The 10,671-nt window shown below is 42.8% G+C and overlaps 5 protein-coding genes across 5 annotated transcripts; 4 read left to right on the top strand and 1 right to left on the bottom strand.

Annotated features, from left to right (window-relative positions):
• Positions 1–2,591: 2,591 nt before the first annotated feature.
• Positions 2,592–3,039, top strand: BDR25DRAFT_318500 (uncharacterized protein; the record flags this gene model as incomplete). The annotated part of the gene is made up of 2 exons (XM_033691749.1): positions 2,592–2,900; positions 2,998–3,039. The coding sequence occupies 2 exons, from the start codon at positions 2,592–2,594 to the stop codon at positions 3,037–3,039; spliced, it is 351 nt and encodes a 116-aa protein (XP_033542508.1).
• Positions 3,040–3,491: 452 nt separating this feature from the next.
• BDR25DRAFT_378882 (uncharacterized protein) lies at positions 3,492–3,899 on the top strand (the record flags this gene model as incomplete). Its single annotated transcript, XM_033697575.1, has 1 exon — positions 3,492–3,899. The coding sequence occupies one exon, from the start codon at positions 3,492–3,494 to the stop codon at positions 3,897–3,899; it is 408 nt and encodes a 135-aa protein (XP_033542507.1).
• On the top strand, positions 3,900–4,085 carry BDR25DRAFT_202783 (uncharacterized protein; the record flags this gene model as incomplete). The annotated part of the gene is made up of 1 exon (XM_033684408.1): positions 3,900–4,085. A coding segment is annotated over one exon (186 nt), but the record flags the coding sequence as incomplete, so codon positions are not given.
• A 531-nt stretch (positions 4,086–4,616) lies between these two features.
• On the bottom strand, positions 4,617–6,863 carry BDR25DRAFT_360594 (uncharacterized protein; the record flags this gene model as incomplete). Its single annotated transcript, XM_033696282.1, has 2 exons — positions 4,617–6,695; positions 6,753–6,863. The coding sequence occupies 2 exons, from the start codon at positions 6,861–6,863 to the stop codon at positions 4,617–4,619; spliced, it is 2,190 nt and encodes a 729-aa protein (XP_033542505.1).
• Positions 6,864–7,495: 632 nt separating this feature from the next.
• BDR25DRAFT_346155 (uncharacterized protein) lies at positions 7,496–8,701 on the top strand (the record flags this gene model as incomplete). Its single annotated transcript, XM_033694119.1, has 4 exons — positions 7,496–7,525; positions 7,573–8,005; positions 8,261–8,321; positions 8,528–8,701. Exons 2-4 carry the CDS (start codon positions 7,692–7,694, stop codon positions 8,699–8,701), a joined length of 549 nt encoding a protein of 182 aa, XP_033542504.1. The 5' UTR covers positions 7,496–7,525; positions 7,573–7,691.
• Positions 8,702–10,671: the final 1,970 nt, after the last annotated feature.

Below are 10,671 nucleotides of genomic sequence, written 5' to 3'. Positions count from 1 at the left end.
TAATAAATTAACTAAAAGGAACTAAGTACTTTATAAAGTTTAATATATAAGACAAATTTAATAAAATATAAATAAAAAAAGAAGATAAATAGCTAACAGCTTTTTAAACTTTATAAAAACTATATAAGCTATTAGTAATGCTGTTTAGCTTAACTAACACCTCTACATTATTTTAAAAAATTATTAATATAGCTTTAAACTTATACTTTAATGTCTTTACACTAGTATACCTAGATAACGTCCTTATCTATATAAAGGAAAGCCTAGAAGACTATGTACAAAAAGTATAAAAAGTCCTAGATAAGCTACAAAAATACAGACTCTATCTCTAGCTATCTAAATGCAAATTCTATGTTACTAAAACTAAGTATTTAGAATTTGTAATTAATAGTAATAAAATTAAAATTAATTTAGCTAAAATATAAAAGGTCTTAGACTAGCTAAAACCTTCTATAGTTAAGAAAGTTAAAAGATTCCTAGGACTATCTAGATATATTAGGCAAATAATTAAGAATTACTTAAAGATTACTTTACTTCTAACTAGATGCTATACTTAGCTTTAATATTCTTTATAAGGCTAAACCTGCCCTAAATTACCCTAGGACTCTTATAGAGAGCTCTTTTATAGTTATACTTACGCTTAAATATTACTTTAAGCTCTAAATAATGCTTTATAAACATACTAGGCTAGTTTATGTAAATATAGCCTAGATTATGCTTAGCGCGCAAAGAATTAGCTATATTAGCTATAAATGCTATCTAAGAAGAAATTTCTTACGCATATAGCTTAAGTATAGTCTTAATAATTACTTGCTTCTTTTTATTGCCTAGCTTTTATAATTTAGCTATAGAATTAGCTTATAAACATTATCTAGCGCTATAGTTATTTATTGTCTTTTATAAGACTCTATACATAGCTGCAGCATGTTTCTTTAAGAGTTTTATATTTTATTTAAAAGCTTAGAGTGTAAGCTGTATTTAATATTCTTTTAGCGCGTTTAAGTAGTGTTGTAGGGAATGCATTAGTGTAAGAAGAGTAGTTTAGTAGGGTCTTAGTAAAAGTAAGCAACTTAGGTGTGTAAGCAACTCGCCTGTAAAGTACGTTATTCCTAGAAAGCATAGTAGTAAAATATAAAAAAGTAGTAAAAAAATTAATATAATTTTAGCTAATAAAACTATAAGTCTTTAATAATATTACTTTTTTAAATAACTAATTCTACACTATAACCTAGTTAACTAGAGCACTGCGCAGAGAGCCCTTCTGCTATAGTGTATAAAATTAATAGCAGAGCTAGAGGCAGATTACCTTACTTTACTTTTTTAAAAGTGTTAAATTTATACTATAAGTTTATACTTTTAATAGTGTATAATTACTTTATAATATACTTTTATTTTTTATATAGTAACCTAATTATGCTAAGGGCAACACCTGTTTTAAGTCTAACAGCTATATATTATTCTAGTTAATTATAAACTTTACTTTAATATTATAATTATAGTTCTTTAGAAACTACTGCAACTAATTTTTAGCCACAGATAGTATACTATTGCAGGATAAGGTAAAAGACGCAGCGTAGAGAGCTTTTAACTTCTGCAGCCTGTAAGACTGTGTAAAATAGGTAATATAGGTATCTAATTAACTAAATAAGGCCTGTAAGGCAGTAAAGCGCGTAAATAGATAACTCTGCAATAAAAAATAGTTAGTAATAAGCATTTTTAAGATAATAAACTGCAAATAGATAGATTAAAAGACTTTAAAAAAAAATTTATATTTTTATAAAACTTTTAGCTAATTAGAGCTCTAGAAACTCTTTTAAACGCTTTTATAAAGCTACTATTTGCTAGAGCCTTTGTACTCCTCTAAAATTGCTATATAAACTTCTTAAAAGGGTAATATAGTCTGTGCTATGTACCGTACCTAGAGCATTATTAAACGTACAGTACAGCTTACAAACTTGGTACGTTTGTACTACTCACGTGACCGTTACGGTTCACTTTGTACAGACCGTAGTACGGCCCGTTGGAAGCCCTGTGAGAAGGTGAAGAACGCTTTTCGCCTCAGCCTCCAACAAAAGCAACCACTTCTCAAGCGCGAGTCGCACTCTTCGGGCTAGGCGGTATTGGGTACGCTTCCCCTTAGTACTATAGTAATATAGAAATTTTAGCTAACCTATTTTAGATAAACCCAGATCGCCTTAGGTTACGCATACTGGTTGAAAGAAGGATGTCTGGATGCGTCGATATTCTGGGTGCACGCGAGTAACGTCGAACGATACCACCAATCTTTTTTCCACATCGCAGAGAGCTGCCAAATCCCAGGCCACGGGGATCCTAAGGCTGACGATGAAAGGCTCGTCAAAGATTGGCTTAAGAAAAAGGATCAGTGGCCGTGGCTTATGATCATTAATAACGCGGACGACAGTGAGGTCTTCTTTAGCTCTGGCGAGTTTGTAGCAAGAGGGCTAGAAGGCCGAGATAGATCTGCTGTCCAAGGAAAACTAGTGTACTTCATTTCCAGATGCTCACATGGAGCTGTCCTAGTAACAACACGAAACAAGTAGACCGGTCTCAAGCTCACGGGAGGCCGCAAAATGATCAATGTCGGGCCGATGGACGAAGAGGAGTCCATCCAACTAATCAGCAAGAGGCTTGAAGACAGCGGACTTGGTACCAAGCAGACATCGCTCCTTGCGGCTCGTCTAGATTATCTGCCCCTTGCATTAGTTCAGGCTGCGGCTTTTATCCAGGAAAACTCAATGACGGTTCCTAAATATATTCAGCTTCTTGATCGTGGAGACCATATTCTTGAGGGCCTTCTGAGCCAGCCGTTCGAAGAGGAAGGCAGAGACTCGAGCGTTCCAAATGCGGTGACGGCTACATGGATCGTTTCCTTCAAGCAGGTATACCAGTAGTATCCTTATGCAGGCGATCTGCTGTCACTCATGAGCTTTCTTGATCGGCAGGGAATCCTAAAACCGTTGCTTACATACCACTAAGAGAAGGGCCAAAGCCAACGAAACTACCAACAAGAACAGCTAGGAGGACTAGGAGCAGCCGTAGAGCTATAAAAAGCACTCGGCGTCCTCAAGGCGTTTTCCTTCATCTCCGATAGTGAGGTGGAAGAGAGTCTTAATATGCACCGGCTGACTCAATTGGTGATGCGGGAAGGCCTAGAAGTGGGGCAGTATAGTATTGTGCAACCTGTCCGCACTTTTCCCCTACGGAGAGCAAACGAACTGGACGATATGTGCTATGTCCTTACCGCATGTCTACGCTGTTTTGAAGGATTCTGTATCAACAAAAGCAGCTACAGCTGAAGCAACGCTACAACACAAGGCGGCACTTTTCATGCTGCATCTAGGTCAATAGAACAAAGCCGAAGGGTTTCAGGTGCAGGCAGTGAAGGCTAGAAAAGAAGTGCTCGGGGAAGAGCATCCTTCCACTCTGACCAGTATGGGGAATCTGGCGTCGACGCACAGGAATCAATAGCGATGGACAGAGGCCGAAGAGCGAGACGTGCGAGTGATAGAGAAGAAAAAGAGAGTGCTCGGGGAGGAGCATCCAGACACACTGACCAGTATGGCAAATCTTGCGTCGACGTACAGGAATCAAGGACGATAGAAGGAGGCGGAAGAGCTAGACGTGCGAGTGATGGAAACAAGAAAGAGGGTGCTTGGGGAGGAGCATCCTTCCACGCTGACCAGTATGGCGAATCTAGCGTCGACATTTTGGAATCAAGGATGATGGACGGAGGCAGAAGAGTTGGACGTGCGGGTGATGGAGAAGAAAAGATGGTGCTTAAGGAGGAACATCTAGACACGCTGACCAGTATGGAGAATCTGGTGTCGACGTTTTGGAATCAAGGACGATGGACGGAGGCAGAAGAGATGTTTGTGTGAGTGATGGAGACAAGAAAGAGGGTGCTCGGGGAGGATCATCCAGACACGCTGACCAGTATGTCAAATCTTGCGTCGACGTGGAAATCCCAAGGTTGTGCAAAGCAGGCTATAGGTTTGATGTCTGAGTGTGTACTAATCCGGCAACGGAAACTTGGAGCGAATCGCCCTTACACGACACCCTCACTTCAACTATTAAAAATGGTGTTGCGTTTGCCAAAAGGTCAACCTCCCAGCTAGCACAGCAGAAGGATATATATAGACGGATAGCTGTACGCGACAAATGGCAAGCTGGATAATAAGGTCGTGCTCTTGGATACAGTTATTATGTATCATTAATAAGGATTTTGTGGCATTGCATGTACTGTATTGTATTTTTCTTTCTGTTTCTATATTGGAGAGGGTCATAGAGAATAAATGTTTACATAGTTGTGATATTCACTACTCTAATTCTAGCGTCTTCAATACTAGAGGGGTTATAGGATATATTTAGATTGTACTATCTTGGCGCAAGATAGCGGGTACTTTACATGGCGATGAGCGGCGTAGGTACATTTACTACTACGCCTCGTTGGAAGCGCTCTGCGAAGCGTTATCTACAGAGTAAATTATAGTGATGTTATGCCTTTTTATTGAACTGATTCTACAGACTATTAAAATACTAATAGAGTAACTTAAATTTTAGCGAAAATACACCCTATTTACCTTTTCTCAGTAAGTTCATGACGGTAGCTCTACTTCATGGAGAACTCTCTTAGCCGAGCGCCCCTTATCACCGGCATCGCTCTCGTGGTTTCTCTTTCTTTTAATTCTTTCCAAGTTCTCAAACAAATGAAACGGTGTGTTTTCAACCCCTCTGAGCGTATGAAAAAAAATTTTGACGGGGGGAGGAGGGACACTCCTTGGGAACAATACAGGATTACTTGATTTAGGAGTTGGTGTAGGAACTGAGGGGAAACCGGAAGAAGCAGGTTTAGACGAATCGTCATAGGTTGTTGGAAGAGCAGCAACGGAAATCGGGTCAGTGTGAATATGCTCACCGGCTGCACCTCCACAGCTTTCCTTATACGACGTGGTGAAGTGATCTTTGTCGTCTTCATCTTCCTCTGCATTTGGCACTTCGCCTGACCTCTTATCTTTACCGATATTCTTACCATCATCTCCAGATTCACCTGGAGATCTATCCCAAAGATATTTCAACTCTATAGCTTTTGGATCTTTTGCGTGCTCCCTATCAGGTTTGCCAAGGGCCTGCCTTTGCCAAAACATGGAGACACTCTCTGGCGTACGCATTTTCAACGTTCCATATTCCACGCCCTGCATGATCTTCTGCTCCTTCCTGTCGCCTTCTTTTATTGGCGCAGTATCAACATCAAAAAGCTCAAACAATGCCCTGGTTCCGTTCCTTCCGTCCTTTCGCGGGGCAAAATGGGGCCATTCACGATCGGGCGGGCTGAAGTGATCCATGAGCTGAGTACACCTGTTGCTGTGATCTTTGCTGCCGTCATTGGTAAGACCCACAAGGATGTCGCTACCATTCCTGATAGGAGAGTGAGGAGTGGAGCATATTGGAGAAGACGGGCTATGGTGGTTTTCAACGTGGAATTCTCGTCGTCCAGAAGCAGCCTCAGCCCAAGGAGTGCTCATCTTGACCTTGCTCATGATTTGCTCTTGGGGTATCACACTCGTCATGATGCTTTTCTTTTTTGGGTAGAAGCAAATGACTCCCAAGGTAACTAACCCGAGGCGTTCATGGGACTCCGGATGGTCCGTGGATTTTTCATTTGCGGAAATGTGAATGGGAATAGGAGTCTTGAGCAGCTCATCTTGCCTTTCTCTCCGGTCGGTATGGGATTTCCATTTTCCATCAAGATCAGATATTTCAACATCCTCTATCTCTTTCCTTCGTTTCTCAATTATTTCTTCATCGTACTCAAGTTCGTATGGTTCTAGGCGTTCACAGCTATCAACTCCCAAACCAGTGGGCGGGCGTCTAGGGTGAGGTGTCCAGAGACGCAGTTGCTCCGGGGGTACTTTGTGCTCTGCGCGATGCCCTCGTCTTCCGAACACCCCTTCATCATAAGCGTTTAATATTTTTCGAAGCTCATTTTCGTCCGAGTCTTCCTTTAGCGGATAACTATTCTCAAGCTTCCGATCCCTCTTTCGCCGATTCGTCCAATTCTGGTAGTAGATAGTGTCCTCATACAGGTTTGTTAAATATCTACGGTTGTTGTGCCACGTGTTTGTCGAACGAATAGCACCCTTAATGGTTGTAAGTTTTTTTTGAGCTTCAACCATCACCTTTTTCAATTTCTTGACTTTAGGATCTTTACCCGCTATCTGGGGCCTGCGGCCACTCACAGCCTTCTCGAGTTGTCCACGCGCCTCCCCCACAGCTTTTGCCAGATCGTATTTCTCGCGGTACAAATCCTTTCCCTTTGTTTTTTCAATCCTCCCCTGATTATAGTAGGTCTCTCTCATGCTTTTTAAAGCTGCATCCCTTCTCGTTCTAGCGAAACTTTTGGGTATATCTAGTTTAAGGACGTCTCGAGTCCTTGAAGTACCAGTTGCTGTTAGGGAAGTAGCCTTTCTATTTTTTGTAAGCTCATTCTTCTTTTTACCTTTCTCAACAAGTCCTTCATGAGTTTCCAGCTCCGGTTGCTCCACTGCATCAGTCGGGCGGGGGTCTTCTGGAATGTCGTCACCCCCAGGATCTCCTCCTGGTCCAGTGCCTGAGACTATGTTTGGCATGCCTCGCCGTGAATTTTCGATTAATGTATCGTGAAATATGATGACTTTCTTGAATTTTAAGATTCAGTGCACCTAAGGAGCGTAAATTTGATAATGCCAGGAGACTAAGAGTAAATTTGGCATGGCGAAGGCAGGATATGCCTCATAGCCATTCATATAAGGCCTTGTACCCGAGCTTCCACTCTTTGTCTTACTCACTGAAAGAAAGGCATTCATATCATGGCAAAGTGTGAAAGATGAAGAATAGCATTATGTTTTCCTTTGTCCGCTTTATTGGTAACCCAAAGATATTTGGTTGGTCCTTGCTTTCTATGTAGCCTCACAGTTAATTATGCGCTAGTTAAAGCCTCTAGTCCTAATTCATGATACACTAGCTTGCACAATCAGCTTCCAGTTTTTACACGTTGCTGAACTTTGCCCTGCACTACAGCCTCCTGAAGGTTCGGCTTCCGGGCGTGCGGGGCGCTCAGCTTTAGCTCGTCAAGGAACCCTGCTCTGCAAGAGCGGAAATGTCACCTCCATTGAGCTGGCTCCGTATAGATACAATCACTCCCTATTGCTTACCCTGGGGTAGAATTACACATGAAATCACGTGTACAGTTGTGCTGGTCATTCTGTGGCGTTATGCACCACCCAACCACTGGCTCACATAAATGTGGCTGTGCCCACCTCTCTGCCTCCCCAACAACTAACTCATCTTTTATATATTCGCCACCTCACAAGGTCGTCGCCGGAGAGGGTCGGCTGTCCTCCCTGCTAGCGTCACCAAGGTGTTCGGCTACTTGATATTGAGTCGATTCGCTTGCAAACTTTGCCTTCTGTGGGCCCTCTATCTCAGCCCTCACCAAACGCACTCTTGCACTGTCTCTAGATATTTGGTATAGCCCAACGTCCTATTCTCCTGTGACCTCGCTAACCTCACTAGCCACGACTAGTACTCTTAACAACAAGCGACTTACTCTTCTCTTTATTTAGGCTACCACGTTTGAGCCTCTTTAGGCCTTTTTCCTATCGCGTGCGCCGATCACAACTCCTTTAGAAGCAATGCGTCTCCTACGACGCAGCAGTACTAGCGATTTTAGCCTTGAGGACTTTGCTAGCGATAATACAATACCCCCCTATGCGATACTCTCTCATACATGGGGAACCGATACCGACGAAGTTACCTTTGAAGACCTTATAAGTGGCACTGGTAAAAATAAGCCCGGCTTCGAGAAGATCAGGTTCCGTGCAGATCAAGCTTGGAAAGACGGGCTACAATACTTTTGGATTGACACTTGTTGCACTATACAGACTCACCACCGACGACAATGCCCTACGAAAAGAGTGGCATACGCCGCTGAAAATGGCGGCAAAATGTACTTAGCTTTTCAATACAAGCGTATTAATATTTCCTTACCGTCTACCTTTTCCATCTAAGAATCCTTGACTAGCGCTCAACCCAAGAGCACGCTCATGCAACAAGGCCCCGGAATCAGACCTCCGTCATGCAGTAGCTGAGCAAGACTAAGCCCACCCTGAGCAAATCCAACAGGCTCATGCCTGAGCACGAGCTAGCTTTAATCAATCCCGATCATTCTTAATTTTGACTATGAGCAGGGTCCTGAATTTAGGCCCCACCATTGGCGAAGCCTGAAAAGGGACCCTTCTAATTGTGAGTCTGCTAAGACATCGGTACGTCACATTCCCTAACTAATAGTTGTCACACTTACAGTAAACTGGCCTTGCTTGTCCTCACATTCAGCTATAAGTGAGACGGTAAAAAAGCCCAAGAGAATTAGAAGGATTGCATTTAATTTTTTATTCTATACTGTACAATAGTCTAAGAATTACATTTTAACTTTTCAGTAACAATTTATAACTACCTGGGATCACTACAGTGGTATCAAAACTACTACATGGTGACCAATCAAGACAATAACGATAAATTACAGAATTCATGGTGGCATGACCCTTTAGTAGCCTCTGACAAACTCCCCGATAAGGCATACTCAGGGAAGGCGAAGTTGTCCGATGATCCTGTCTTCGCGAGAGAGAGTCTAGCTCCTGGGTAATGTAACGACGGAAGACTGATTGGACTGGAGAAGACGCCAAGTCAGCTAAGTAGTCATCATTGACGGCACGATGATCGAGATAGATGCACAATCAAGACTTCTTCCTAAAGGAGCCTCACAGGATCCGCCACCGCCAGCACCCTCTCGTAGACTAGCGAATTGGATGACGAAGCACAATCAAACGAGCCGGGGCGGCGTATTACCGGCGATCCATGGTAGTTTCAAAGCCCGGCTCGAGGAGGAGTCATAAGCCCTTGATGATGAGATGAGAGACTTCTTAAAAGGATTTCATTAGGGAATGAAGCCGTAAAGGATGGTAGCTTTACCAAAATTAGAAGCAGGCTGTAAGAAACCGCAGCTGTTGGATTATGCGGTGGGCCTTATGAGTCAAACCATGTCCATATAAAGTAGAAACGGCGGGATATCGTTCTAGGAAGCGCCTCTCTGCCGTAATAAACATGGGCTAGGAGCAGTGTATATTGCATGATGAGCAAGGTGTATACGGCTAGAGCCACCCGAACTTCAAAGCGTGACATGATGGTGCGACAGAAGCATTATTTGCGCAAGCTGAATGGACATACCAAGTCCCGATATCCCTGTGAAGGTTCTAGAGCAGCTAGCTTTGTCTTTCCCGGATTCAGCGCTGGAGTAGATCAAGGGTTGGAGCCTGAACGAGGGCCGGCGTGAAACAGTGATGGATTGGCCACCATCCTCGGGTAGCCCGACATTCATGCTGCTGGCCAGCCGAGTCAAGGCTGCACACCGTCCGGCTAATTCAATTCCGGATTCGTTCATGTCAACTCACTGAAGAACCATACCCAGCCCCAAAATTACTAAGGCTGGGACCTAAGCAATAAACCCACCTTCTCTGTTGAATTCGAAGACTACCAGCCCATTACCGTGTACTGTGCTCAGGCGCAACACTGTTAGGCAGGTGTGGTGATGGTGATCAATCCAACTACAGATGGTTTGACCTCACTCGTAGCCTACCAGCGGCTATCGAGCACAGCTGAGACCAATACGCCGCAGCCCAACGTCAATGGCAGCATCCTGCAAGCTCTCCAGATTTGAGTAGAATCTTGATATTAGAAACATCAAACTGATGTTGATTCACTGACTAGAACTAAGAAGCTATGAGATCTGGAGAGAATGATTTATCTGAAAGTAGCTATGCCCGCTCAGGAAACTACAGAGGAAACCCTCTTCTTCATCTCTTCTAACACTGGCAGTGCCGTCCTTAATCCTTGGGAGCATTTCGTAAGCATGTCTTTCAAGTACTCCTACTCGCAGCATATCTATCTACTTACTCTTAAAGCTACTAATTATTCTCGTATATTTTGCAAAGCTGTTCTTCCAAACTCTTACGGACTCTGCAGTGCTATTCTTCTATAAGCTTCACTCGCTAAGATTCTGTAGTTGCCTTTTTCTTCTATGTTTCTATCTCTTCTCGTAGCTTAATATTTGTACTTTGTAGGTAATCGATCTTTATACTAAAGCTAACGTCGCGTAATCGAATGAATGTTGCTAATGAGCTCTCGAAGCTTGTCATCAAGCTCTGCGGTATTGATGTACTTATTCTTCTCGTGGGGTATCCTGAATGTCTTCCATATGCTCGAGCTCTTTGACTTGTGGCCAGAGATGGGAACAATCAATTTAATCAGGTAAGAGATGTCCCCCTGAACTGATTGAGGCCAAGAGAGCTCTGTGATTGTTCTGATTGTCTTGGCAGTCGTCTGAGAGGTGAATTGAATTGAAAGTTGATTGATTGGGATATTTTGTATGTACAAAATGGAGAGTAGCTCCAAGGGAGAAGAGGCGCTTTAGAGCTCCCACTCGCCAACGTGATACATCTCCTCAAGCACCTGCTCAGAGAGATCTATACTTTTATTAAAAGTACAATTCATGTCTACAAACTAGCCTTGTTCTAAGACCTAACGCACTGTATTGCAGAAGTTAATTAAGGGCTAAGT

Source organism: Lindgomyces ingoldianus, assembly GCF_010093535.1.
Source record: "Lindgomyces ingoldianus strain ATCC 200398 unplaced genomic scaffold BDR25scaffold_38, whole genome shotgun sequence".
NCBI lineage: Eukaryota > Fungi > Ascomycota > Dothideomycetes > Pleosporales > Lindgomycetaceae > Lindgomyces > Lindgomyces ingoldianus.
Note: the sequence above shows the minus strand (reverse complement) of the source record. Positions and strands in the feature narration are given on the sequence as shown.